The sequence below is a fragment of the Coturnix japonica genome, chromosome Z (assembly GCF_001577835.2).
Source record: "Coturnix japonica isolate 7356 chromosome Z, Coturnix japonica 2.1, whole genome shotgun sequence".
NCBI classification, from domain to species: domain Eukaryota; kingdom Metazoa; phylum Chordata; class Aves; order Galliformes; family Phasianidae; genus Coturnix; species Coturnix japonica.
The window spans coordinates 39,080,061-39,106,869 of NC_029547.1; the positions used below are offsets into that span (position 1 = coordinate 39,080,061).

The 26,809-nt window shown below is 44.0% G+C and overlaps 1 protein-coding gene across 1 annotated transcript; it reads left to right on the forward strand.

Moving 5' to 3' along the window:
* Nucleotides 1-3,828: 3,828 nt before the first annotated feature.
* On the forward strand, nt 3,829-5,524 carry GADD45G (growth arrest and DNA damage inducible gamma). The gene is made up of 4 exons (XM_015849379.2): nt 3,829-4,107; nt 4,185-4,286; nt 4,375-4,588; nt 4,832-5,524. The coding sequence occupies exons 1-4, from the start codon at nt 4,055-4,057 to the stop codon at nt 4,940-4,942; spliced, it is 480 nt and encodes a 159-aa protein (XP_015704865.1). The 5' UTR covers nt 3,829-4,054; the 3' UTR covers nt 4,943-5,524.
* Nucleotides 5,525-26,809: the final 21,285 nt, after the last annotated feature.

Consider the following 26,809-nt stretch of genomic DNA (forward strand, 5'->3'; position numbering starts at 1 on the left):
TTAGCAAGTGTTATTTTTAGTATCGCCTATTACATGAAGCCACCCTCAGTGCAGTGTTTCCGGGCATTTATGGATAAAGGTATGTGTTCAGGAATAGTAAACCTGTCACTTTCTGGCAGGCAAGCTTTAATTGAACATGCACGCACAGTCTGTCCAATTCAGCTGAAAAATGTAGGTTATCTGAGCTGGATGCTATACAGCTATGGTGCACATGGGCCGTTGGATTTCCAGTCACACAGCAGCCAGCTAGAGCTGCTGTGAATGCACAAAAAGTTTTCAGTTATTAGACCTACAGACACATGGTAATCCCAGGAGAGGGCCCTGCAAAATTTGGCCTGAGAAAACTGTGATCGGGAAGACAAGAAAACCAAGCACCCAGCAGTTCTTAATAAACAATAAAACAGTGCAAGATTACAAAAACAAAACAAAACAAAAAAGCAATTAAAAACACCCTAAGATACGGAAATAAAACAAACATGAATAAATAAATAAATAAATAAATGGGAAGAAAAGAAAATGTCATGCCTAGTAGTGCTTCAAAGAAGCTCCTGGTGGTAGCAGTGCTGCAGCAGCCTGTGCCCCCATGCTTTTAGCTGTCTTTGTAGCTACTCTGTGCCTTCCTGCTTCTCGTGGGTATTGATTACAGAGACCTTGGCACAGGAGGGTAGCCTGTCCCAGACATATAATCTTTGAATACTTGCAGCACACCACAGTCTGAATACAGAATGTGCAATACAAGACTGTGAGTTTTTGTATTTTTGTCTCTTTGAAAAAGCACACAATAGTGAGTTCTCAGTGTAGTACTGAGATTTGAAGATAAAGATGAAAAGGAAAGCTTTTTCTGTCTGCAGCTCCACTAGTGACTCCTGATGGGCAGAAATAGGCATGAGATGCATGGTCTTGATTAGAATACACAGCAAAAAATATGCAATGCTGTTTCAGCTTTGCATGGCATCCCATGGCCAGATAAGTGTAGTACAGGAGTGTAAGCAACTTCATAAAGAAACTATTTGTGAAGAGGAAAAAGTGCTTGAACTTGCCAATGAAGTAAATCTTCATGTGAGAATAGCACCCTGCTTTGGTGTGGGAAGAAAGTGAAGGAGCCTTTCAGAGCCAGTTCCAAGGACAGCCAGCATGCCCTGACCCTAGAAAGCCTGGTGCAGTGTCTGTTTGTGCGAGAAGGTAAGGGCTGCTCCCTATCTACAGCAAGCCCTGGTAGGGTGTGCAGAGAGGCCCCAGTATGCTACTAGGCATGGCATTTCTCTCCTTTTCTTGGCCTCTGCATATCTTGGCACTTCCTTACAGAGGGTTCTTGCTGATCCAAGTCTGTTTTTTCAAAATTAGCTCCTTCCTTAGCATCCCACCTATATAAAAGGAAATAGACAACTAAAACTAGCCACACTCCATAAAACCCCTAAAGCAAGCCTTTCTTTTCTTAGATCAGGGGAGAAACTTTCATCTGTTACTAGAAAGATGCTTCTCTATTATTAAAGCAGCATTTTTGGTTTCTTGCTTTATTTCAAGAATAGCATATTCTCAGCAACACCAGCAAAAAAAAGTCTCTTGACTACAAGCAGGAACTTGATGCAGCATGCCATTTTCTATAGAAAAAAAAAAAAAAAAGACACCAACAACCAAAATTAATGCAAAGGCTGCATTTGTCTTTTTTTAGCTCGAAGTCTGAAAAGACATCCAAATTGAAGGCTTTGTGTTGAGCTGCATTACATCCTATGATGATGGGAGTGGTGCCCATCCTACATCACTTCAGCTATATTTGTGGGAATGCTCCATTTTTTAACAGCAGAACACTTAACTTATTTGAAAGATGCTTTTATTTTCACAGCAGCATTTTCAGCTGTTGTGTTTTGGAAGCTGAAGTGCCATTGAGCACAGTGTCAGCAGAGGGAGCCGTCTGCTTGGTTCCCAAGACTCCCGGGTTGACTGCGGTGGGGCTTTAGTTTTCTGGTTTGTGAAATTCAGTACCTGGAGAAAAAGTTTTGCAGTGTGAGGACAGCAGGGCTGATCAGGGGAAGAGCAGTTTGTTACCAGGTATTCAGGAGTACAACCTAGCTGCAGTTCTGTCTGCTTTTTCTTGCTGTACTCTTTGCCACTGCTGTAATTGAACACTGAATACCTCTTTCCCCACTACTCTGCACCTGACTTACTTAGGAGCTGTTTTAAGGGCTTTCTTCATGCAGAAAATACTTCTTTTTTTTTTTTTTTCCTATTTTTCTTCTCCTCTAGGCTTTCACAAAAAACACTCATGATATGAGAATAGGCAAGGCATCCATGTGAGGGCCCAGCTGTTTGTTGCAGCCCTAATATTTTCGATGTCTAGCAGAGGTCAGGGATTTTCTGTGGATGTGACCACCACCCGGGACTGAGTGGTGCTCAGCCATGTGCTGACAAATAACACAAGGCTGCAGGGTGGCCTTCCGTGCTACTGCTACTGTAGCAGCTGGCCAATTTAATGGCAAAATGTGCTTCATGGTGCCTGCGTGGCACTGATGTGTGGTGGGCCCACCCTGATACTGAATGACCTGAAGCACTCAGCAGCAGAGCTACCCAGGACGTGGTGCTGTCAGTTCTCCACCAGACAAAAGAACTGTCTGCAGCACAGAGTCTGCTGGAGTCTGTGGCTGCAGGGCACTGGGCTTGTGGGCAGAAATGGGAATTTGTGTGTTAAAGGTCTGTGGCTGCACACTGGGGCTGCTCTGAAATTAATGCCTCCCATTTTGTCAGCCCATGACATCAGAGGTGGAAGGTGGTAGTAGAGGTTGGACCTTCCCACCAACACTGCATTGCATTTTGTTGCTATGTGACAGCAGAGGGGCAGTCTGACAGAACAGTGTCTGACATGGAAGTGTGTATGGAGCAAAGCTGTGTCACTGAATTCCTCCATGCTGAAAAAATGGCACCTATCGACATTCATAGATGTTTGCTTATAGAGACCAAACAGTGGATGTGATCACAGTAAGGCAGTAGGTGGTGTGTTTCAGCAGTGGTGACAGTGATAGGTGGGTCATCTATCATAAAATCACAGAATGCTTCGAGCTGGAAGGGACCACAAAAGCCATCCAGTTCCAATCCCATGGGCAGTTTGTCAACCACCAGATCAGACTGCCCAAGGCCCCACCCATCTGGCCTTGAATGTCTCCAAGGATGGGGCATCTAGACCTTCTCTGAGCAAGGTCAGCTGGCGTAGATGTTTACGAACATGAGATGAAGGCTCTTGTTCACTGCTGGTGAAAATGAAAAGCTAAAGATGGTGACTATTGAAAATATGTGTTTTGAAGCTGAGAATTTGCTCCATCAAACAGTGCTATTGCACTCTTTGTTGTAATTTCTACGGAAATAAAGAGGAGTGACCTATGTACCTGGAAGAACAGATTAAGGTGATGCACACTGACCCCGTAGCAGCAGCTCAAGTCATGCCATTTAAGGGAGTGCAGCAGGTAGCAATGCAGACTTTCAAGCTGAGAATGCCTTTGAGCACTCATAGAATCACAATGGCTGCAAAAGACCTGAGATCACCAAGCCCCACCGCCAACCCACCCCCACCACGAGCACTAACCCAAGTCCCTCAACGCTTCATTCACACGATTAATGAACACCGCCAGAGATGGTGACTCCCCCACCTCCCGAGCAGCCTCAGCACAACTGTTAAGAAGGAACCCTCCTACCCCAGCATCCCCAAGGCAGCAGCACGGTGCCACGCAGCAGCTGTGGGCCCCCTCCCGGCACACGCCTTCCCCGTGCCCGCGGATCACGCCACCACGCCGCGGCCGTGGCCGCCCTCCCTGCGCCACCACGTGTCCCCCCGGCACGAGCCGCCCCCACCTCCCGCCCGGCGTGCGGCCATTAGCATGACAAAGCGCTCCCCCGGCTCCCCGTCCGCCAATGGGAACGCACCGGCCGCCGCCAGCTGCCAGCGCCGGAGCTCCGCGGGCTTAAAAGGAGCAGGAGCCGCTGGAGCTGCGGCAGGACGTGGGTATTGGGTTGTTGGGAGGAGCTGGGGGTTATCGGTGACAGCGCTGCTTGGCGACACGCTGCTATGACTCTGGAAGAGGCGCAAGGACAGGAGCCGGTGCCCGCGGGCAAGGACTGGTAGGCGGTTGGCTGGGAGGTGGGGTGGCCGTTGTCCGGGCGCTGGTGACGTGCTGACCGCTCTCTCCGGCTTCCAGGATGCAGGGCGCCGGCAAGGCCCTCCACGAGCTGCTGGTGTCGGCGCAGCGCCGCGGCTGCCTCACTGCCGGCGTCTACGAGTCGGCCAAGCTTATGAACGTGTGAGTGGGGTGAGGGGGGGCGGGCAGCGCGAGTGGGGCGAGGGGCAAGGAAGCCCTACTAGGGCCTAACGGTGCTCGCCACCCGCAGGGACCCAGATAACGTGGCGTTCTGCGTGCTGGCGGCCGATGAGGAGGACGAGGGGGACATCGCCCTACAGATCCACTTCACCCTCATCCAGGCCTTCTGTTGCGAGAATGACATCGACATCGTGCGTGTGAACGACCTACCCAAGCTGGCTGCTGCCGTGGGATCCAACGAAGAGTCTGGTGAGCCCAGAGACCTGCACTGCATCCTCATTACGGTGCGTGGCTGGGACTGGGAGGGATGGAGCTCTGTGGGCTGGCCGGGCTTAGCCCTTGGGGTGCAGAACTGCTGAGATACAGGGGGCGGTGCTTCTGTAAAGGGGGTTTCACTGCCACCCACATTGGTGACAGCTCAGCTTCCTGCTCTTTGTCTCTGAAAATGCTTTGCTTTTTAAGCTAGTGCTTCTGTAAAATAATACTGTGACTTTGTGCACTCATGGTGTGCGATGCTTTTCTACCAGAACTCAAATGAAGATGGCTGGAAGGATCCAGCTTTAGAGAAGCTGAACTGCTTCTGTGAAGAAAGCCGGAACGTCAATGAGTGGGTGCCAACTATTGTCTTACCTGAGTGACTATGGCCTGGCATGCTGGGGAGGCTGAAACCTCTGTTGCATTCTCAACGTGGTGTTGGTTCACCGAAGTGTGCAACAAGCTGCTGATTCCATGGATTAGCCTGGTCAAGGGACTGGATTACAGTCACTCAGACTGGCATGCTGTGGGCTCTTACAGAGGAGAAAGGAAAAGAATAGCTCACCTCATCAGTGGGTGTCAGTAGACTGCAGCTGTGTGGAAGATAATGTACTATGGAACTGAAACGAGTATTGCAAGTTTCCTGGTCAAGTGGATCTGTTTCAGAAAGCAGAGAAAGTTAGGGGAAGTGGTCCAAAACTTCACAGGATTGAACAGTACTGTGACTATAAGCTGTTGGTGCTGTCTACAAAACATGAAGAGAAGCAAGCTTCAGTACTTCTTGGACTTTTAGAGACTAATTATCAAGGCAAATACAGACACTCTTAAAGCAGACAGACTTCAACAGGCCTCTGGGCCAGTGTACTGGTTTAATAATGCAATAGTTTTTTTGTTTTTTTGTTGTTTTTTTTTTTTTTAAACGTTTGCTGCTATGGAAGCTTTCATAATAAATTTTTGACACTTAATTTCTGTGAGTATCTGGCTTACTGGGTGGGGAAGCATGTCACTGCAATACCACTGCTGCTTTGCTCATGTACTGTAGTCAAAGGTATACTCAACAGTAATAGGGATGTTGCTCACATGCTTTCTCTCTGGGCCCAGCTGGATCACAAGTGTGCTTCCCAAGTTGATAATCCAGCTTTTCACCCTCTGCAACAGCTTGCGAGACTAAAGAGCTGCATACTTAATGAGCTCATTTATTGTAGTATGTTGTCTTTGCGGTCTGCTAGGGGATCACAGTCCATGCTAGAAACATGGATACTGGGAACACGAATCTCCAGTAAATAGCATCATTACATGTTAAATGAGTTACTCATTTGGAGCTATAGAGGTTTCTACATGGCAGAAGCAGCTCAAATGTGATGGTGACCTGAAGGTCTCCTTAGATGTCAAATACATGTAGTGTTTACTTTGATTAGACTTAGTTAGTTAGACCAAAAACTAATAGTGAATAAACATGACATTTGCTATGAACTGCTCTCTGAATCCTGTATGCTCCAGCAATGGAAGCTGTCACTCCAGCACATGTAACAGCTAAAGTGTAGCAGAAAAAAGTGTGCCTGATTTGCTGTCTGACCATACATACTAACAGTTGTACTGAGTAGGAAGCTTAGCCTCCTGTTTTTTTGGAGGAAACATGCTGCACAACAAGCAATGAAACTGATGAAGCAGCACTTGTGAGATGCTGCCCTTGATGCTTTAGAGAATGGGGGGGATGACTTTGCCCCCCCCTCAGTTGTCCTCTGCAGTTGTGAACTGCGTCTCCTGAGACATACACAGCTCCCATAAAATTCCTGAAATTCCTCCTGGCTCAGTGCGGAGTTTACCACACATAGTATTAAGCTCAGGCTGAAAATCTTATTAGTATGGTGTTACAATCAAAGCATCTGTAACTGGAAGTTATGTGCTGTTACAGATATATCTAATATCACAGCAGCTGGTATCAGGTAAAAGTGGGCTTCATCTTTAGGTGCTCTGGTGTATAATGCTGAAAGAAGCAATGAAACAGATGCAGCAAGCTTGGGATGAGTCACTAGGTGCCTGCCCCTCCTGTGCAGGGGACAGAAACATCAGGTGCCTGGGAGCACTTTGCCAGCACTTCTTGCCCAGAAGATGATACAGTGGCAGGGACAATGGCACCGAGGGCCTGCAGGTTTGGTGGACTGTAAAGCAACATCCTAGCCTTGCCACAGGGCCTTAACATGGGCTGGCTCACCCAGACAGGTGACATGGGCTGACACCACATGTTTCTGAGGTTAATAATTGTTATTAATAAAGAGGGTTCAGAAGTGGCACTACAGGGTGACAGAGCTTCTGGTACTGCTTTGAGAACCCTGCCTTTTGTCAAGCCTCTGCCACAGCTTCATCACCACTGCAGTCATACACATTTCTCTTGCACAGTCAGTACTTCTGGAGTACAGTTTCTCTTGCATAGTGATATGTAAAGTTTTATTTATAATTTCTTGAGTGATGGGTTTATGTTTACTTGTCTGGGTGTCTATTTCACCATCAATTAGCACTGACTGACAGGAATTCCCTCTTGTAACCTGTTTCCTTTTCTTAACTTGTGTTTTTCTTCTTGGAACAATTCTGTGTACCACTCTACTTTTCTCTCTTCTGGTCTTAGATGGTGATCTTCTCACTAGGCACCAATTCTTTTCCTGTGTGCTGTATTAAATTAGTTGCCTTATTACTTCATTAGGGTAGATATCAGCACACAACAGTAAACAACACCTTCTATTTGTAGCTGAGTAGAAAATACAAATCTGCAGCTAGTAAAAAATATATTAGAAAGAGGCAGGCAAACTTCTGCAAAGAGTGGTAGCTAAGATCTATGCAAATGCTACACAAAAGTATTTATGTACAAGACACTCAGGGAAGAAGAGGCAACATACCCTGTCACAGGCCTAGAGCTCTGCAGACTGGTCAAGTTTTAATCAGAAGCAGGGGAGGGGACAGGGAGGATGAAAGGGGGAAAGAGATGTGGGTCATTTGCTAAACATATTTTCTGCAAGGAGCTGGTTTGTGTGGAGTCCCTTAACACAAGAACATGCCATGTCCCCACTGTCAGGCATGTAAGAGAGAGTGATTTGTGTCTGCAGATCCTTACCCCAGTTTGCAGATCCTCTGTCCTTGGGAAGAAAGAGCACTACGTGTCCAGGTCACCCTGTGTTATGCACACAAAATATTTTACTGGTGAAAGCAAACACCTTTGCATTTGTGGCCAAGAGAGATGCTTGCAGGAGGAAGTGTGAATATTACAGTCCTTGCAGGGGCACATATAGCATCCAGATGTGTTTATGACTGTACATCCACGAGATCCAAAATTTGTTGTAAAGCCGCAGTGTCAAAACCTGCATTTGATGGAGATAGGGAGTGAGGCAGAAAGTGTGCCTGGACAGGTCCTTCCTTCTACAGGGTTTCATGAAAACAGCTTTTGATTCCTGCTCATTCCTTATCCATTCCATCACAACAGGTATGATTTGCTCACTTGGTAAAGTCTGAACACATAGTGATAGGATACTGAAAAAGATGAGCTAATACTTCATGTGTAATTATTTCATACAAAGTTAATGAATACTCCAATTGTTCTTCATTGTCTGACAGTGAGATGTCCTTATGTGCAGTGTTCAAAATATTGGATTATGTGTGAATAATTAATTTGAATGCATTTTTAAATTGAAAAGTATAATCAAGAATTGGACTGATTGCAGTGATTCTAAGAGTTCCTCCCGTGTGTCTCTGCACTGCTATGCAACTATTTTGTCATACCTATTTTCTGAATGTTATATTTGGAAAGTACTCAAGATTATGGCCTTCAGTGTGTACAGTCCTCTTGTACAGTCCTCTTTGTAGAACTGACTGCTGCAAAATCACAACTACAAAAAACTTACATGAACACACACTGCTAATTCAAAACTTTTTACATTTTATTTTATTTTATTTGTTTTTTGTTTCTGCACTAAGGAGTGGAAGTAGAACAAGAATTTTATTTAGTAATTTAATACTTCTAGCGTGCTACAGCTGATGAGAAAAAATAATACAATTTTTTTTTTTTTTTTATGGTCTGTTCTAACTTCCTGTAGAATGCCTCACATGCTCTAACCCGTTGCAGAATATTGTGGCAATATTTAGCAAATAAAACCCAAGATGAATCCCAGTATCAGGAATTGTTTTTACTGTATCACCATACTGTGAATTGAAGGTGTGATTCTCAATCCCAAAATATTGGGATGCCCAAATTATAATGGCCTAGACTGTACAAGTGACCCTCAAAGAAGTCAGTAGGAAGCAATGGTGCTTCATAATTTATATTTAAATTCCTAAACAAGTAATTAAGGTTGAAAAATTCAAGCTGGGTTTCCAAAGAGAAAGCACCTAAATGAGCACACTGCTAGACACACTCAGAAACCTGCATCCTCAGCAGGGAGCCCAGAGCAAAAATCCTCCAACTCATCAGCTAACTTATATATATAGACCTATTTACCAGGCCTCAGGCTTTGTTCTTCTGCCTGTGGCTGTGCACAACATAAGGATTTTGGCCTGGACTAAAAACTGGTTGAAATGGACCTTTGACTGCTAGCCTGCTTGGATCACATAAACCAAGAGTAGGCACGTACACCAAGGGACCATCCAATACTTTATCAGCTGCATTTGATTCACAGGACCACACTTGAAACACATACTGTGCAATTACTTAGTTGTTAGGAAAAACTGGGGGATCTTGGCAGTAAAAAGAGAGGAATATGTTGTTTTATTTTTGACAAAATAAGTTATTTTCATGTAATATACATACCAGATTGATTCAAGCAATTGCATGCAATTGCATGCTCTTGAATTTAACAAGGTTAAAAACCTGGTCTGGCAGCAGCTTGCTGAGCATAATTGTTTCTGAGGCAAAAACATTGAATGGGACTATTTCTAGAAGTGGTTGCCAATTTTTATTTATGATATATTATGTATTATGTATTATGTATTATATATTTCTTTATTATTTATCTATTTATTTGTTTATCTTTAATAGGACGGAATTGCCCAACTGACAGCAGTGGAACAGCCTGACCCATTCCCTGTGCCTGGGGAGCAGGTGGCTCCTTGAGTGACATGTGGCCTATGACCCATGGGGCAACTGGGTCATCATTTGGATCCTGGGCTGGCAGTTCCTGAGGTGGGAACACTCATGTGCAGCTGGATTGCCTTTGTAGAAATAAGCATAGTAGATATGCAGTACCTGTGGATGATTTCCAAATGACATAAGGATTAGTAGGACTTTATTCCAAGGGAACATATTAGAGAGACAACCACTAGGTTGAATTGTTACAATTCCACAATTTTTTTTCTGTAATATAGATAAGAGCAAAGTGATGCATTTTCTTACATGGCAGGAGATGATAGTTATTGAATAAGAGACAAAGAAAGTGTTCCTCAGTGCCAATGACACTAGTATTTATTGTTGTTTTACAACTTTTCAGTGCTTTATGTTTGTCTTTTTAAAGTATTTTTTAAGTATTTTTTGTATTGTAGGCTTTTTTTCTTGCATTTAAAGGTTAACAAAAACACCACTCATAGTGTTACTATTAGTGGTTTTATGCTTTAAAAGGCATGTTTATGGTGAGAAGTATGTGCAAACTTGCTGAAAGCAGTTAAAAATCAGAGGATGGTAAAGCATTTCACTGTTTCTAATGAGTTGGCTATGTCCTTCACTAATACAGGTGTTGTCTTCTATACTGTTTCTGTAACACTAGGAATGTCCGTCAGAAAACTGCTGAAGAACCAATGGCACTGCGGGCAGCTGTGCTTAGGCATGCCTCCCCTCCAATGTTCTGTGGAAGAACAATGAATCGTAGAATTAAAGAATCACAAGGTTGGAAAGGACCTACAAGATCATCTAGTCCAATCGTCCTCCCATTACCATAGCTACAGCAAAGAACTAAACCATATCTCAAAGTTCCTCATCCAGATGCCTCTTGAAAACTGCCAGGGATGGTGACTCTACAACCTCCCTGGGCAATCATTCCAGTGCCTGACCACTCTCTGAGAGAAAAAGTTCCTTCTTATGTCCAATCTAAACCTCTTCTGGTACAATTTGCAGCCATTTCCTCAGGTTCTGTTTGTTGCCTGGGAGAAGAGGCCAAATCCCTCCTCATCACAGCCTCCCTTCAGGAAGTTGTAGAGTGCAATGAGGTCTCCCCTGAGCCTTTCTCCAGGCTAAATAATTCCAACTCCCTGAGCCACTCCTCAGAAGACTTGTGCTCCACAGCCCTTACCAGTTTCCTTGCCTTTTTCTGGACACATTGCAGGGCCTCAATTTCTTTTTTGTAGTGAGGAGCCCCAAACTGAACACAATACTTGAGATGCCGCCTCACAAGTGCTGAGTAGAGGGGGATGATAACCTCTCTGCTCCTGCTGGCCACACTATTTCTAATGCAGGCCAGGATGCCATTGGCCCTCTTGGCCACCTGGACACACTGTCAGCTCATGTTCAGCTGAGTATCAACCAACCCCCTCAGGTCCCTTTCCTCTTAACAGTCATCCAGTCACTCTGCCCCAAGCCTACAGAGCTGCATGGGGTTATTGTGGCCAAAGTGCAGGACCCAGCACTTTGAACCTCATCCCACCTACCTCAGCCCAGCAATCCACTTGTAATATGTAACCAACTGGACTTAACTCCATTAACTACCTGCCCTCTAGCTAGTTCCTTAACCAAATGAGGGTATACCTATCCAGGCCAAGGGCAGCCAGTTTCCCCAGAAGAATACTGTGAGAGACCGTGTCAAAGGCTTTGCTGAAGTCTAGGTAGACTACATCAACAACCTCTCCCTCGTCTACCAGTCTTGTCACCCAGTCATAGAAGAAAATGAGGCTGGTCAAGCACAACCTGCCCTTTATGAACCCATGCTGGCTGGGCCTGATTCCTTGGATGCCACGCATGTGCTGTGAGATCTCACCCAAGATGATTTGCTCCATAATTTTCCCCAGTACCAAGGTCAGACTGATGGGCATGTAGTTCCCTGGATCCTCCTTATGGCCCTTCCTGTAGATGGGAGTCACATCAGCAAGCCTCCAATCCTCTGGGACCTCTCCAGTTAACCAGGAGCACTGGTAGATGGTGGAGAGTGGCTCAGCAATCACTCCCACCAGCTCCCTCAGCACCCAAGGGTGGAGCCCATCTGATCCCGTGGACTTGTAGCAGTCCAGTTGGAGGAGGAGCTCTTTAACTGTCTCCATCTGAGTCACTGGGGGTGTATTCTGTGTTCCATCCCAGACTTTCAGATCAGAGTGTAAAGCACCCTGAGGATAACTGGTCTGCCCAATAAAGGCAGATGTAAAGAAGGCACTGAGGACTTCAGCCTTCTCCTTATCCTCAGTGGTCACATTCCCCACTGCATCAAGTAAGGGGTGGACATTTTCCTTGGTTCTCTGCTCACCATTAATATATTTGTAAAAGGATTTTTAATTCTCTTTTACTGTAGTGGCCAATCTAAATTAGGGAGAATGGACACAGCCTTGGCTGGAAACTACTCACTGCTGCAGACACCAGGCTCAGCCTTGTGCAGACCATGGGCTCACCATGCTGGATTGAACCTCACAAGCTGGAAGCCAGGTCATGCTTCAGCTCCATGGGTAAGAGGAACATGCTGTCTGCCCATGAACTGGGATGACAGTTACTGTCAGTCTCTAATCAGCTGGCTAATGTGCACAATGTAATGGTTGGCAGCGTGGATCTGTGGAAAGAAGCATCTTCTTAGCCAGAATTAAATTTAAATAAATTTTTAAAAGTGCAGGTGTTTTCTTGTTTTAGTAGTTCAGGCCTACATACAGGAAAAGTAGAGCACATGCACTTAATCAGAATATGTGTATTCTCATGGAGTGTACAGAAGTGTCACACCTGTGAACATCCATAGTGGATACACTGCACAAGATCACAGGAAAGAGATGCAGAATGACTCAGAGATTACACATAAATACAGTTGTATTTTGTCACTGCTCTTCGCCATCTTATTTCTGAAAATAAATTACCCTTGGAAAGCTGCTGCAGAATGGAATTCCTTGGCCCAGCTCTTCCTGCAAGCTTGTATTTTTTAACAGAAAAAAAATTAGATCAACCAACAATATCGATGCTGTGCTGTGGAGACCTGGATGTAGCCTGTGTAGGTCTCTTCTGACAAAGTGACAGCAGCTCTTGGACAGCTGCTCAAAGGGCTGATGAACTCTTCTGACTTACCCTCATTTCTCACCAGCCTGCATTTCCAAGAACTATTGTTTCATGCTACACTTCTCAAGAACTGCTAATTCATCAGTATCCAGGGCTCTCCGAAGAGGTTGCATTGATCCGCTGTACACAGTGTCCAGTGCACTGACAAGGCTGTGATGATTTAAAATGAGAAAGAAGTGAGAGAATTGCCTGCAGCCCCATGAAAACAAGGAGCTGGGGGAAAATTTAAGAAGTTGCAGTTGTTGCCACAAGCTAAACATTTCCTTCTCTGGTGAGTGCAGAAGAAAGCAGCCACCTGATGTAGCTCTGCCAAAAAGTCTTGCATAGCCATATTGTTTACCAAAAGGAAAACTGAATATAGCCTGCAATTGAGGTTACCTAATACACTTATAAATGACCTGAAAGCTTCTCAGAAATACGCACATCAGATGGTGGGGCTACTACTAGAAACTAAGGCTTCTTTGTTTCTTAGCAGCTGATGATTTCCTCTCCTCAGGCAATTATGCAGCCTAATTGCCCGTAAAAATCATCCCTGTTAAAAATGTGTAGTAGGCAGCCTTCTTTGTTTTTGAGGTGTTTCCCTACCAACTTCTTGCTTCCAGAGATGGACTCCATGAGTTTGGAAAACACAAGCAACACTGGGGAATCCAGCATTTGGTTACTTGAATCCCCTTTATGCTGTTCTTGGTGCATAAGTTCATATTTAAAAGAAATATATTAAAAAAGAGGGAAAAAATAATGTTATTTTTGAAGTGTGACCTGTCCTTGAAAGATTCATTTCTCTCTTACAGTTCAGATTTAGATTTGGTGTATTTTAGTTTTTTAACAATCTTTTGATCTTTTGTGTTCTCTTTCTCTAAGATACTGATTAGATATACTTACACTAGACCATGCTGAGGGGCATTACAACAATACTGAAAAGTAAGTTGGAAAAGTAAAAAAAAATCATTGAGTATATTGTACACTGGCAGGATGAAATAAATAATATTACACAACTTCACCACTAATGACTTTTGTACTTTCATATAGGTATTATCTGTGTTTTCATTCTAATCCGTTGTTGTAGCAGTGCATAATCATTCAGTAATATGTTTTATAACATTTGTGTATGAAAACAGAAGGGAACATCCCTTAACTTTTTTTTATTAAGTTCAGCAAAATATATACAAAAAATAAGGGACCAGAACAAAGGTCCATTAAAACCTAATATCCTGATTTTCTCGGTAACCATGAGGTATAAAAGAGTTGTGAGAATGTTGATAGTGAGAATTGTGCCACTAGGCACCTAGAGATTCTTCCTGTAGGTGACAGTCTGAAGAAATTTGCAGCCCTGGAACTGTATGTGGCTAGTATTCTCTCACTAGTATGTATTTTCAAGGCAAGTGCTTAGAGACCAGATGCTTAAAATTGAGGTGTAATCAGTTGCTATGCTGCAAAGCATAGGCAGGTCAAAAGCATGTGAAGATCACTGAAGAAAGAGTGGACGCCCAGAATGATAGGGAAAGAGAATTTGCAACAGCTTATTTGTAGAATGTATACATATATCAGAGGACATTTTTCACCTCTTCACAGACTCTGTAAGTAGTTTTCAATATGCAGGACAGGAAGAGATAATTTATGGTGTAACTGAACAGGATGAGCTCCTTGTGAGCAGCTGCAGGCTGTCACGAGGTTGTCACTGTGCTTAATGAAGAGGTCTGAATTCCTCACAGTCTGGAAATTCAAATGAAAAATAAGAGATGCTGCATCTTCAGTGGCCAACAATTCCTTCTGTTCCTAAAAGGCTTCCCTGGGCTGCCCCTTTTTGTCTAACATGGTGATATGCCAACGCCTTCCAAGTAATGTCATCAGCTGGAGGTTTGTACTAATTTGCAATATCTCAGAGATGCAAGCTTTGCACTGCCTAGAAGTCACATTGACGTAGAGGAAACAAGTCTGGTCCTCAATCGGCTTTGTCCAGTGACCTATCCTCTTGACATGAATGTATCCAGACAAAGACCTGAATGTATCCAGACAAAGACCTGAATGTATCCAGACAAGGACCTGGACCTCCAACAGTGACAGAACAGCGTCACTTAAAGGCAGTGACTGTGACTTGTTCCCTGAATTTTGGATTGAATCTGTGTTGCTGAGGAAATACACAGGAAGGCAACCATTTCTCTGTGCCTGAAGCCAAAACTGAGTTACCTACTGTAAAGTGCCACCTTCATTGGTTCCCAAGTGGGGCTGCTGGTATTTGGCTAGGACAGTTCTTTTTGGTACAAGTGACATGCTGACAAGAAAGAAAGGAGACCTGTGTACTCAAGAGTACTGCGCTGAGGGCCAAACCACCAGTGGAGTCATGCCACATAAAGCTGGCTGAACTTGATGCAAATCATGCAGGAGAAGCAAGGTTATTTTGGGCCCTATCACTCTACAAATATGTGAACACTAGCCATATTATTCATCTCCATGCTCCTTAAAGAGAGATTTGGATGAAACTGTGTAAGAGGTAACACTAAATGGGTTCTTTTTATGAGGAATTTAAGTCTTTTGCAGTCACATATTCTCCCAAAAAGGAACAGTCTTGCACTTTTTGCAGAGGAATTTAATTGCTTGACATGAATTTAATTGCTAGCATGTCTGGCACAGCAGCACTCAGTGGGGGTGTGACTTCATTCAGGCCACGTTAGTCTACCATTAGCCTCCATTCACCACTGGCTTTACGCAGCAGCCATACGGGGCTGTTAAAAGGTGAGTGAGCTTTGCTGATCGCTCCCTGACTCTCTGGATGACTTATGAATAGGGAGCAGGAATCCGTGTTAGTGCGGTACTGCCATCTGTGCACCATCTTTGTAGCAATTGGTACCTGTTGCTTTTTCACTAGTTGCAACCCCACAACAGACCAGGCGAAACAGACAGCTGCTGTACAGCTTCTGTGTCTACAGCAGCTATTCCAAAGGCCCATCGATACCCTTTGGGATCCTTGAAATATCCCCTTCTGAGGTAATCAATACCAAGTATACAGGGAGCCCCTGGACCAGTCACAATAGGGTGCTTTTGACAGTCTTTACCAGTGAGGCTTATTTTGATCTCTAACACAGTCAGCTCTTGGGAACCCCCAGTAACCCCATGAATATAAATTGATTTTGTCCCTTGGTGACTTGAGGGCATTAGAGTGCACTGTGCACCAGTGTCCACCAGGGCCTTATATTTCTGTGGTTCTGATGTGCCAGGCTATCTAACCCACACAGTCCAATACACTCTATTATCCCCTTCATCCCCCTAGCTGGGGGCAGGGCCCCTCTGTATTTATTACTTCTGTTGCAGGATGGGAGGAAAACAGTTGGGAATCCTGGTCCCCATCAGATGTATCTGGTACCACCATGGATCCATCAGCATTATGCATGGTAGACAGTTCATCTATTGTATCTTCTTGATTGCTCTCTATTCTGTCCAGTTTTTCATCTACTTTTGCAGTGGCTGAAACACAAGCTCATAGAGGGGTTAAATGTAACTCAAAGTCTTGAAGTTTATTAATCAGTTTGTTTATAAGGGGTCTTCTTTCCCCTCTGCCATACATTGCTGCAAATGTACTAGCACACCTTTCTAGTGTAGTCTTTGAGAAAATACAACACATATTTGGTGTACACTTGACTCTATCGGGATCATGCTCTTGGTCTGGCTTATCAGGAATGAAAGTGGGGCTATGTAACATTTCCACCACAGCGTATTCTCTCAAATAATGGATGCCTTTTTCCATATCAGTCCATTTAATGAGATTGTCTTTGAAGGGCTATCTTTTTTTTATGGCTAACAACATCTGCTTCCAGAGGGTGAAGGACCCATTCTGTCATGTACCAATACCTCTATCCATGGCTGTGTCCCTAGCAATGCCACCCAGTTGGCAAGCTAACCTACTACCTAGCCACACACTGTTGGCCCCATTGTCCCAACATCGAAGTAACCAGGTGACAATAGGCTCATTTGGGTAGCGTGAAAAGTCTTTTCTCAGACCTCTAATTTCATTCATTTTCAGAGATCAGTCAGTAATGGTAATGATGTCTTGCTCACCTACTCTTTCAGGACTTTTTGTTACCCTCCTGGGAGTTGGTGACCGCAATCTTATTGAGGGCCCCTCCCCTGGACTCAGGGGCGCTTCCCCTGGATCTTGGAGCTGCTCCTCTGGACCTCTTTCCTCCTCTTCTCTTACAGTGTCTGCTTCCTCTACTTTCCCCTCCTCCTCTTTCTTCTGTTCTAACTGAGTTGAGATTCATTTCATTTTCTGTCCTCTTACAGGGGCAACTGACATTGATTCTGGTGCCTCCTGTGGTTGATCAGGTTGGTCAGTTCTGATGCTCTCCCTCTCCAGCTTGGCTCAGAGTCCATTTAATTCAATTATGAGGATATTTAGTTCAGACTTGAGCATGGCTTGATAAGACTGAATTCTGTTTAGTTCATTTTGGAGGGTGTCTCACTCTGTTTGAAGGCTGTCGAATTTGGATTGAAGGGAGTCCCTCTCAGATTCAAAAGTGTCTCATTGAGACTGGAGATTCTTTCTCTCAGCTTGGAGATATTCCCCTTTGGCTTGGAGACTTTCTTTCTCAGCCTGGAGACACTCTTGCCAGGTTTCCCAGCCAGGCAGGGGGTTTGGAGCTTCATGATCCTTGAGGTCCCTTCCAACCTGGGTCATTCTGTGATTCATTCTGTGATTCTGTTTTGAGATTCTCTCTCCTGACTAGGAGACTCTCAACCTGGAGATTCTCTGCCTCAGTTTGGAGACTCTCTTTGGATTTGTAGACTCTGTTTCTTGACTAGGAGACTCTCCTTCTGGACCTCTCAGCTCAGACTCTCTCCTGGAAACTCTCCTTTTCAGCTTGGAGACTGTCTCACTCATTTTGTACTGTCTCCTGGAGACTCTCCCTTTCAGCTCAGAGACTCTCCTGGAAACTCTCTCTTTCAGCCTGGAGATTCTGTTTCTCAGCAAGAAGACTCTTTCTCTGGAACTGGAGATTCTCCCTTTCAGCTCTGAGACACTCTCTTTCAGCTTGGAGACTCTCTCTCTCAATTTCAGAAACTCTCTGGGATAGTATTGAATAAGGCCCAATAAGCGTTATCCAGGCCCCAAATCATTTGTGCCTCTCAGATCTGCCTGAGCCGCAACATTCCTGTCTCAAATAATTGTTTAAGCTCTCAGGGTCAGGAGCTTTCAGGTGTCCAGGAGTAAAGTTCCATGACACTGAAGATGTCCATCTCTCAAAAGTCTTTCTCAAGCCTCTCCACACTCCCTGCCACTCATTCTCCAGTATTCTCTGGTTTGGGGGAAGACTTCTTCAAAATATGATAAATACAAATACTGAGTGAAATGATGAGTAGTGCATTCAGGGAAATTAGCAACATGATCAGATGAGCATTCAAAAAATGCATAAAGGATTCAAAGGAGAGACTGGGAGCCTGCTTAAAAATCACAAGTTCTGTAAAATTAGCAGCTTTGGCTGCAAAAAGGGGTAAAAAAGAAAAATGGAATCTTTTTTCTTTTTTCTTTTTCTTTTTTTTTTTTTTTTCTCTTTACAGAAGTAAGACAGCAGTGCCCAAAGTTTACAGGTATTACAGAATGCTGCCAGTCTGTCTGCACTTTCAAGGTCAAGTTTTCAGTGAGCACCTGAGAAAGAGATAAACTTTCCCAATGAAGCTAATGAAACTCTCCAAGAGCAGAGATTCATTCTAAAAAGCTAAAAAGCAGCTTTCTGCCCTAATGCCTGCATTCTCTACCAAAAATGTCAACAGTTTACAGGCTGTTTCCACCTGGTTCCGTGACTAGTGGGGCGGAGGGATTTCGCAAAATCCACGTCTCCAGAAAAGGGAAACAGAGGACTGCAAAATAATTAAAAACAGCAGCAATGATCAGAGGAGAAACAAACTAATTCACTAAATATGATATCACATTATGATGCAATATAATTAGAATTTAAGCTAATATCTCCTCTCTGACCAAAAAGGCCCCCTGGGGAATACAGTTGTTCTCTTCCAGACAGGTACCCAGAACTGGAGAATTAACACTTTAACTCCCTGTGCACTACATGATGTTATGATGTGGAATACCAGTAACCAAAAATTACAAAAATCACAAAACCATGACACCATTGCTCTTCAACAGAGCAAATCTGGCTATTGAAACCACTGGTTTCTACAGTCCCTAGGAAAATCAGAAACTGAGCCCTGGTTAGCAGAATCTTCTTTCTGCATATGGTGCTTCTAATTATCAGGAACACACAATGACACTGGAGAAATACTGAATTTTGCAGAAGCTGAAAATCTGAGGTCTCTGTTTATGGATATTGTTTACATAGCAGGGTATGGCTACATAGAAGAAACATAAAGGAAAAGGAGACTTTCAAAGCGGATTTACAAACTCTCTCCTTTATGTAATTTGCAGAGAAAGCACATTTCTTCTGTAAAGGGATTGATGCTGTGCTTCAGTAGGAAGCTGTAAACATTGGGCAATGCTATCTTGGTTGTAGTTCTGTCCATTTCAATGGAATGAGATGAGAGCTAAATTTGTCATCTTGCGACTGCCTTTCATGGCACAGATGCCTAGGAGTCCGGTGGGATTTATCCCACTCCTGACTCTCTCTCCTGTTTGAGGGATAATGAGAACAGTGACCTCCAGGCTGCTTTAAAGACATCATACCCATGCAGCCTGTGCCACTGAGTGACTCAAAACTCTCAGTACCTACCCTGAGCCAAACACCTTTTTGCAGGTTGTGCACATAGCGTAGCCAAGACACATCACTGTTTGATGAGTAGGAGCAGAATAAGGCGCACAGGATGCTACTTTATGTTTTAGCTGTCTTCATTTTTGCCTACCTGCTCCTCCTCCTGGAAGCTGACTCTGTGTTTACCTTTGCTGAGTAATTTTAGTTAGAGAAAATATCCTGCTCTTAATGTTGAAATATTAGATTCCCCTATGGAAACATTGCACTCAGCTCACTTAAAAAACAAATCAAACCAAAACCAAAAACAAAACAAAAACCAAAACAACAATGAAGTAACAAAACAAACAAACAAAACAAAACCCCTTCTTAGAACTCACTGATTTTCCTATGCAACAGAAAACAGGGAAGCAAGCTTCCAACACTGCAACACAAACTCCTCTGCAGGCAGATGGATGCTGTTGTGCTCCCATGTCTGACTGCATTATCTACCTGAATAAAGAAAGCACTTGTCTGCCCGTACAGTTCTTTGAGCTTGCACGGGGTGCTGAAACATTGCATAGCACCAGTGCTGGGCACTGCATTTCTGCACAGTTGCCTCAACGATTTCTTCTCTTTCTCATCTAATAGGATGATTAGCCAACAAGTGCATCTATCCCATAACATGGTTGCCACTGCAGCTATTCACACACACCCACACAAGAAGTCAAACAGAATAGAACAGACAAAGGCTGCGGCATAATGCAGCCAAAATTAAAGAGTGAAGAGAGATACAACTGAACCATAGCCATTGTGCATGCAATTAAGCAATTTACAATTTTCTTCAAAGAGTTTGCAAGCTTTTTAATCGATGTGACCCCTGCAAGATTCCCTACTGCTAAAACAATCGTTGAGTGTGGGAAGTTACAGAGGAATTCCTTTTTTCCTTTTTTATTTTTTTTTTAAATTTTTTACAAAATGGGAGATTTTCAGTGGAAATTCTATGCTTAGCTTCTGGACTTTTGATAGCTGTTAGCACAGCAAAGACTTTTTTTTTTTTTTTCCTGTCCTTTATCATAGGTGTCTTTTTAGACACACTCCTTGTGTTATTTCCTTACTTGTTCTTGTCTTGCAGTCATGCCAGGTTCTTCACTCCTTGAAGATGATTCTGTGGCTGGCAGGTCCATGGTCTCCTGTGCTTTGAAAGCCTTCTTCCTCTCACTGTTCCTCATTCCAGCTATCTCACGCTTAAAATGCCTTATGCATACACTCTTCTGTTGCGATGCAAATCAGTAGGCTTAGCTAGATTCCCTTTACATGACCCCAGCAGTCTCTCATCAAACAACATCCTCCTCAGGAGGGTGAAAACACACCACAACGCACTGAATTCTCTGGTTCCCAGACATCTTTCTTGCATTCTTCATTCTTCAAATCAGCAGCAAGCAAAAACTCAAATTCTGAGGAAGTCTTTTAAGTTCTCCACAACTTTAAAACCTTTGCACAATTTTGCCATCCCTGAATGTGTTTAAGAGCCGTTTGGATGTGGTGCTCAGGGATATGATTTAGCAGAGGGTTTTTAGAGTTAGGGTACTATGGTTAGGGTGCGGTTGGACTTGATGATCTTCAAGGTCTTTTCCAACCTGGGTAATTCTATGATTCTATGATTCTATGAAGATCTGCACACACACATAGGCTGCTTAGAGAATATTGGTCACTTTGACATTGGCCCATGTATTTGTACAGATAGAATGCCTTACAATGAAGATGTATTCCTCTAAGTTTAGCATTCTAAGGCCCTGGTTGGACTTCTTTAGTCTTTTCACATTTGGATAAATGCTCTTTTTAGATTACATGTTTGCCTATGTTGAACTTTCAGGGAGAGATGTGGCTTGAGAAGTTCTGCCATTTCACATGCAGAACTAGGGGGAAAATACAGTTTTAGATTTCTTAGACTCATTTACCAGCAAAATCTGGCTCTATTCTGAAGCTGACCCTTGTAAATGGGCAGCAGGGAGGCCTTGGTTTCAGATACCTGCTGGCCTCTCTGTAAAACTTTGCCAAGTGACTAGCTTTCCAACATAACTTCTCTGGATTCTCCAGAGAAGGGAATTGTGGATTTTTCTTAGCTGGGATGCCTCTGTTTGCCAACATGACAGCAAAAGGATGTAGAAGCAGTTAGAAGGGCAGGTTCCCACCTGCCTGGCTCCTTTGACAGCCCTGAGGCCAGTTGAGGGCTTCTCTCTGTTGAGGGAAACCTGGAGGTTAGGGAAACAGTGAGTGACTTACACTTCATGTATGAATGACTGTGCACTGTGTCCTTCCTGGGCATCTGTTGCTGGCAGTTACTGTGAGAAAGGAAAGCAGAATGTGCTACAAGGTATGGAGGATAGCCATAATTATTCCCACATGTCATGGAGTTATCTCTAGATCTGAGTCTGTGATAGGAGCAAAAAACCCAGAGGGAGAAAAAAGAGAGGGAAAACAAAAACTACCCTACTTCTTAACTTCATGTGGTCCATGACTAATGAGGCAGACTGTGTGCTCCGGAAGCTGGGGAGAAGAGAACAGACAGAAAGGTAGGGAGATAGCAGATGGGTCTAAGAAACAAAAACAAAACCAAAAAGCAAAAACAGCAACAATCTGAGGAGGAACTGTAATTTAGTAAATCCAACAAAAATCAAATAAAATGAGAGAGGAAAGACTCCCAAAATACGAGATCTTAGGCTAGTAGGCTTCAGGGGAAGCACATGATTTTCTCCAAGGCAAACTGAAAGAGAGTGTTTGGCGTCCTGCCAGGAGCTCAACTTTTCTTCCTCACTGCGCCAGGTCCTCTGGGAGTTCTGGGAGAGTATGCTGCTCCTTCTCTCCAATCCAAGGACCCAAAATTAGAGTGAAATAATTAAAAAGATAGTTGCATGGAGATTGTATTGAGAAAGACTTCCATCCTACCAAGGACAGATAACTACAAATACTACTTGAACACGTGATGGCTTTATGTGTATGTGGCTCTTTCAGCACTGGATCTTCTTTGTGCTTTCAGGACCAAATATAGATTTCTGACGGTATGACTAAGAACATTAGGCTCCCAAGTATTCCTTTTTTATCTTTCTAGGCAATTATGTAAAATTGTGGAAAAGATGGAAAATCTGTATGCACCGAGCATGGCAAATTCCTCTTTAGAAAAATGTACAGGAATACCACAAGACATAAACAGTTTAACTCTTCAAATTCAGGCTGTCTCCTACGGTAACACAAATTAGATGTGGAACCTGATTCCCAAAGGCAAAGGCAAAAGTATTAACTTCTGCAGAAGAGGCACACTGAGAAATAGGTGCCCTCTTGTGTATCCAAGACAGATTTAATCAGTACTGACAAAATCAGTTCAGTACCAATAACGGCACAGTTGTGATTGGATGACAGTGAGTTCAGGTTGGTTCAGACGATGGATGGCACAAAGACTGCCATCTTTCTCATTGCTTTGGCATGTCCATTGTCGCAGATGTTTCTGGTGCAGACCTGACCTGCATATCTTTTCCAGCACAAGCTCTAGATTCTCAGGATAAAAGCATCTTGAGGGATGACAAGGGCAGTATTCAGAGTGTGTCTGCCAGCGTGAGCTGCTTGTCTGTGAAGTGACCCTCCTGCGTGTGGGTCTCTTTTACTTTTCTCTTATAAAATGGAACAAGCTGGAAGAGCTTACACAGCTGATTATTATTATTTGTCCCTCACCCAGAATTTGGTCCTTGTTTAATGTAGCAGCTATATGCAGAGGGACAGTTTACACATACAGAAAAAGGACTATATTCTCCAAAGATTTTACAAGACCTGGAAAGGGGGTAACATCTTGGCGAGACTTACTTAAACGTAGACAGTTTTAATTACAACATCGTGTTTCCCTAAGAATATTTTTGGTTTTGTTTGTTTGCTTCTTTATTTTCCCCATGAAAGATCATACAGTGTGTTTCTTTGATGCCTTGGAAGAGAGCTGTAGTGACTGGTACTTCTACCTAACTTGCCCAAATAGAATGGATGCTGCAAGAACTTCTGCATGCAGGTTTAGACTTCTGAGCACTCACAGTAGATTCCTGGGTCACTGCAAACTTTTCTTTATAAATGAAGTTTTGTAGGCCAGAAACACTGGCTATAATCTCCCAAGTTGAAATCTAGGTCAAGGAGACCCTTTTTTACAACACTGGTTGCTTGATGGTTGCTGCTTGCAGGTCAGGGTCTGGAGCTCACAGTACTTCTTTGTCTCTGGGTTTGAAACCTTGTACCAGCTAAACAGGATTGCAGAGCAAAAGTGTGCTTGCAGAAACTTGTTACCCTTTAGTAGCCATACTCTGTGGAAGAAGTGCAGCTGGTCTGACTTGCACTGGCTGAGGATCTGGCTTTTCTCCCAGCCCTGGTTGCTGGGCTGGGAACACTCATGGAGCCTAAGGAGTGGCTTTCACCCAGGAGGGTAGCAATGCCACTCAGGACCAGCCAGCAAATACCCCCTGAAGAAGTCAATCTAAAATTGCCCATTTTGTGTGAAATCACTCTGTGCAACAGCAAGAGTTGATACTGCCCAACTGAAGAGACAGCTCTGCACGAAAGGTGGCAAGGATCCTAGCAGCCAGCAGGTAAATTGTGCCTGGGTCTGTGAAGTTGAGAGGGCAGCCAGCATCTCTGGGATGGGAGTTTTCTCCCTCCCAGCACTTCAGGGGCTGCAGCTGGAGCCCTGTGCCCCACACATGGAAGACACTGACCTACAGTAGCGTGGGCCAGACCATTTAATCTGCTGCTGTAGTCAGGTCTCTAAGTGGCAGCTGTGGGGATGGAGCCAAGCACTGCTGGGCCTTGCAGTGAGATGGTGAGGGGCAAAGCACCACTAACTGCTGCATGGAAATTTGTAGAGAGATTTAAAGAAAAAAGTTTTTCCTGGGGAGTGGTCAAACCCTGGAGCTGGGTGGGTGACACCATCCTAGGAGGAACTTATTTGTTGAAAGGACAAGAGTCTGATGTAAGGTGTATGTTAGCGATCCCTGTTTTAGCAGCAGGGAGGGCTGGATGATCTTTAGCCACCTTTGCCAGCCTAAATGACTTTATTATTGTTTAGGTTGGATATCAGAAAAAAACTTCTTTCCAGAAAGGGTTGTTAAGCACTGGAATAGGCTCCCCAGGGTGGTGGTTGAGTCACCATCCCTGAGTGTGTTTAAAACCCACCTGAACATGGAGTTCGGGGACATGATTTAGCAGAGGGCTGTTAGAGTTAGGGATTATGGTTAGGTTGCTGTTGGACTTCATGATCTTTAAGATCTTTTCCAACCTGAGTGATTCTATGATTCTATGACTCTACGATTATTCCTTATTGTCCTACAGGTGCTGTCAGGCTGTGCCTATCCCTAGGTCTTGGTCTTTGTAGGAGACTAAGCTGTCTATTTGGCGCATACAAAGGACAGAGGAAAAGAACTTCCTTATGCCCCTTACTTCCATCCCTGTCTCCTGGTGCTTCCACAAGTTAATAAACCCCTTCAAGTATGGATTCCCAGCTGGCTTGTAAAGACTGATTCAGAGACACACAGACCTACAACCAGTGCAATTATTATGTTAGGTTGAGCCTAGTGCTGGAAGTAGCTGGCCAAGTATTTGAAAAATTCCATCAGGCTGACAGAAGGACTGCCTGATGGACATGTATAATGACTTCTGTATATCATACACATGTTGCTCTCATCCATTTGCAAACAGAATCACAGATCACAGAATGACCTGGGTTGGAAGAGACCTCAAGGAGCATGAAGCTCCAAACCCCTGCCTGGCAGGACCACCAAACTTCCACAATTACTAGATCAGGTTGCCCAGGGCCCCATCCAACCTGGCCTTGAACACCTCCAGGGACAGGGCATCCACAGCCTCCCTGGGTGGCCTGTTTCAACACCTCACCACTTTCCTAGTAAAAACTTCCCCCTTACATCCAACCTAAATCTTCCCTCTTTCAACTTAAAACTATTTCCCCTTGTCCTACTATTATCAGCACTTTCTAAGAGTTTACTCCCCTCCTGATTATAGGGTCCCTTAAGGGAACAATGTACCTGTAGAAAGTCTTCTTGTTGTTCTTCACATACCTAGCTAAGTTCAGCTCTCACTGTCCCTTGACTTTCCTGATTCCTCCCTAACCCTTCCTACCTCGCCTGTCCCTTCTAAAGAGTCGATAGCCCTCAATCACAGTATTCCAGTTGTGGGAGTCATCCCACCATGTTTCTGTGATAGCAACCAGATCATAATTTTCCAAGCACATCATGGTTTCCAACTCCTCCTGCTTATTTCCCATGCTGTGTGCATTAGTGTAAAGGCACTTCAGCTGGGCTTTCTGTCTCACCGCCTTTATAGGGGATCTAGGACCCCCTAGAAGAGCAGCATCCCCAAAATCCCCCTGCCATACTCCATCCCTTTGCTCTCCACCATCTTTCCCCATGGTGTTTGGTACGAGCCTTCAAATGACCCGTTCAACCTCAGCGGCCCTTTTTTAGTCCCCTCCCCCCTTCATACCTAGTTTAAAGAACTGCCAATGAGTCCCGCCAGTTCCTCAGCGAAGATCCAAACAAGAGGGTGCATTTCACAAGGACTCTGCAAGGCCTTCTCTGCAAAGACCCCTCATACCTCTGGTATTGTGTACCTGCTGGGAGTGCGGATGAGTGTGTGTGAAAGCTGCTAAAAGCAACAGGATAGTTAAAACCATTTGTAATCCAATTAAAAGCATCTTGGCCTCTTAGGAAATACACGTTCATTTGAAATGGATTGTTCAGGTCTTTTTCCTCCCTTCCTCACTACTGTTTCCTTTTACTGGCTCCAGCCAATTCTTGTCCTGCTTCAGGACCCATTTCACTTGGCAGAGCTCAGGTGCATGCAACATACAGCTTCCTGCCTCTACCTTTCTTTCACCTTCCATTCTCATGCAAAGCAGAAATTTATTTTTTATTTCTAAATGCTTGTGGCTCTTCACTGATACTATCCATTGCAGACAGTGCAGTGATGCACAGTATCTTATATAGTCAGGAACTTCCTAGTGCAAGAAGCTGCTGTGAATGTTGCCTTTTATGGGAAAACACCTTTCTTTATAGAAATTGTCTTCATGGTGGCCTCTTGCGGTCTTCTTTCCTTGTTTGATAATTAATCTAAGACTAAGTGTACTAATGTGCATTTATCTCTAGGACACTGGTGATAAATGAGCTGAGTAAAGACTTCTTTCGGGAGCAAGGTACACCCAGCTGTGACAGAAGTTGTTAAATAAGAAAAAGTGATCTGCGTGAATCAAGCTGCAGGAATAAAATTTGTCAGTAAGGAATTCTGATACAGATCATCAAAATATCTGCAGTTCTCAAATG

Bases quoted from the DNA above. Each gene is read 5' to 3' on its own strand.
- GADD45G (XM_015849379.2), top strand. From the start codon at position 4,055: ATGACTCTGGAAGAGGCGCAAGGACAGGAGCCGGTGCCCGCGGGCAAG. The intron at 4,108-4,184 runs GTAGGCGGTTGG...TCCGGCTTCCAG, and splicing joins GTGCCCGCGGGCAAGGACTG to GATGCAGGGCGCCGGCAAGG. The intron at 4,589-4,831 runs GTGCGTGGCTGG...CTTTTCTACCAG, and splicing joins TGCACTGCATCCTCATTACG to AACTCAAATGAAGATGGCTG.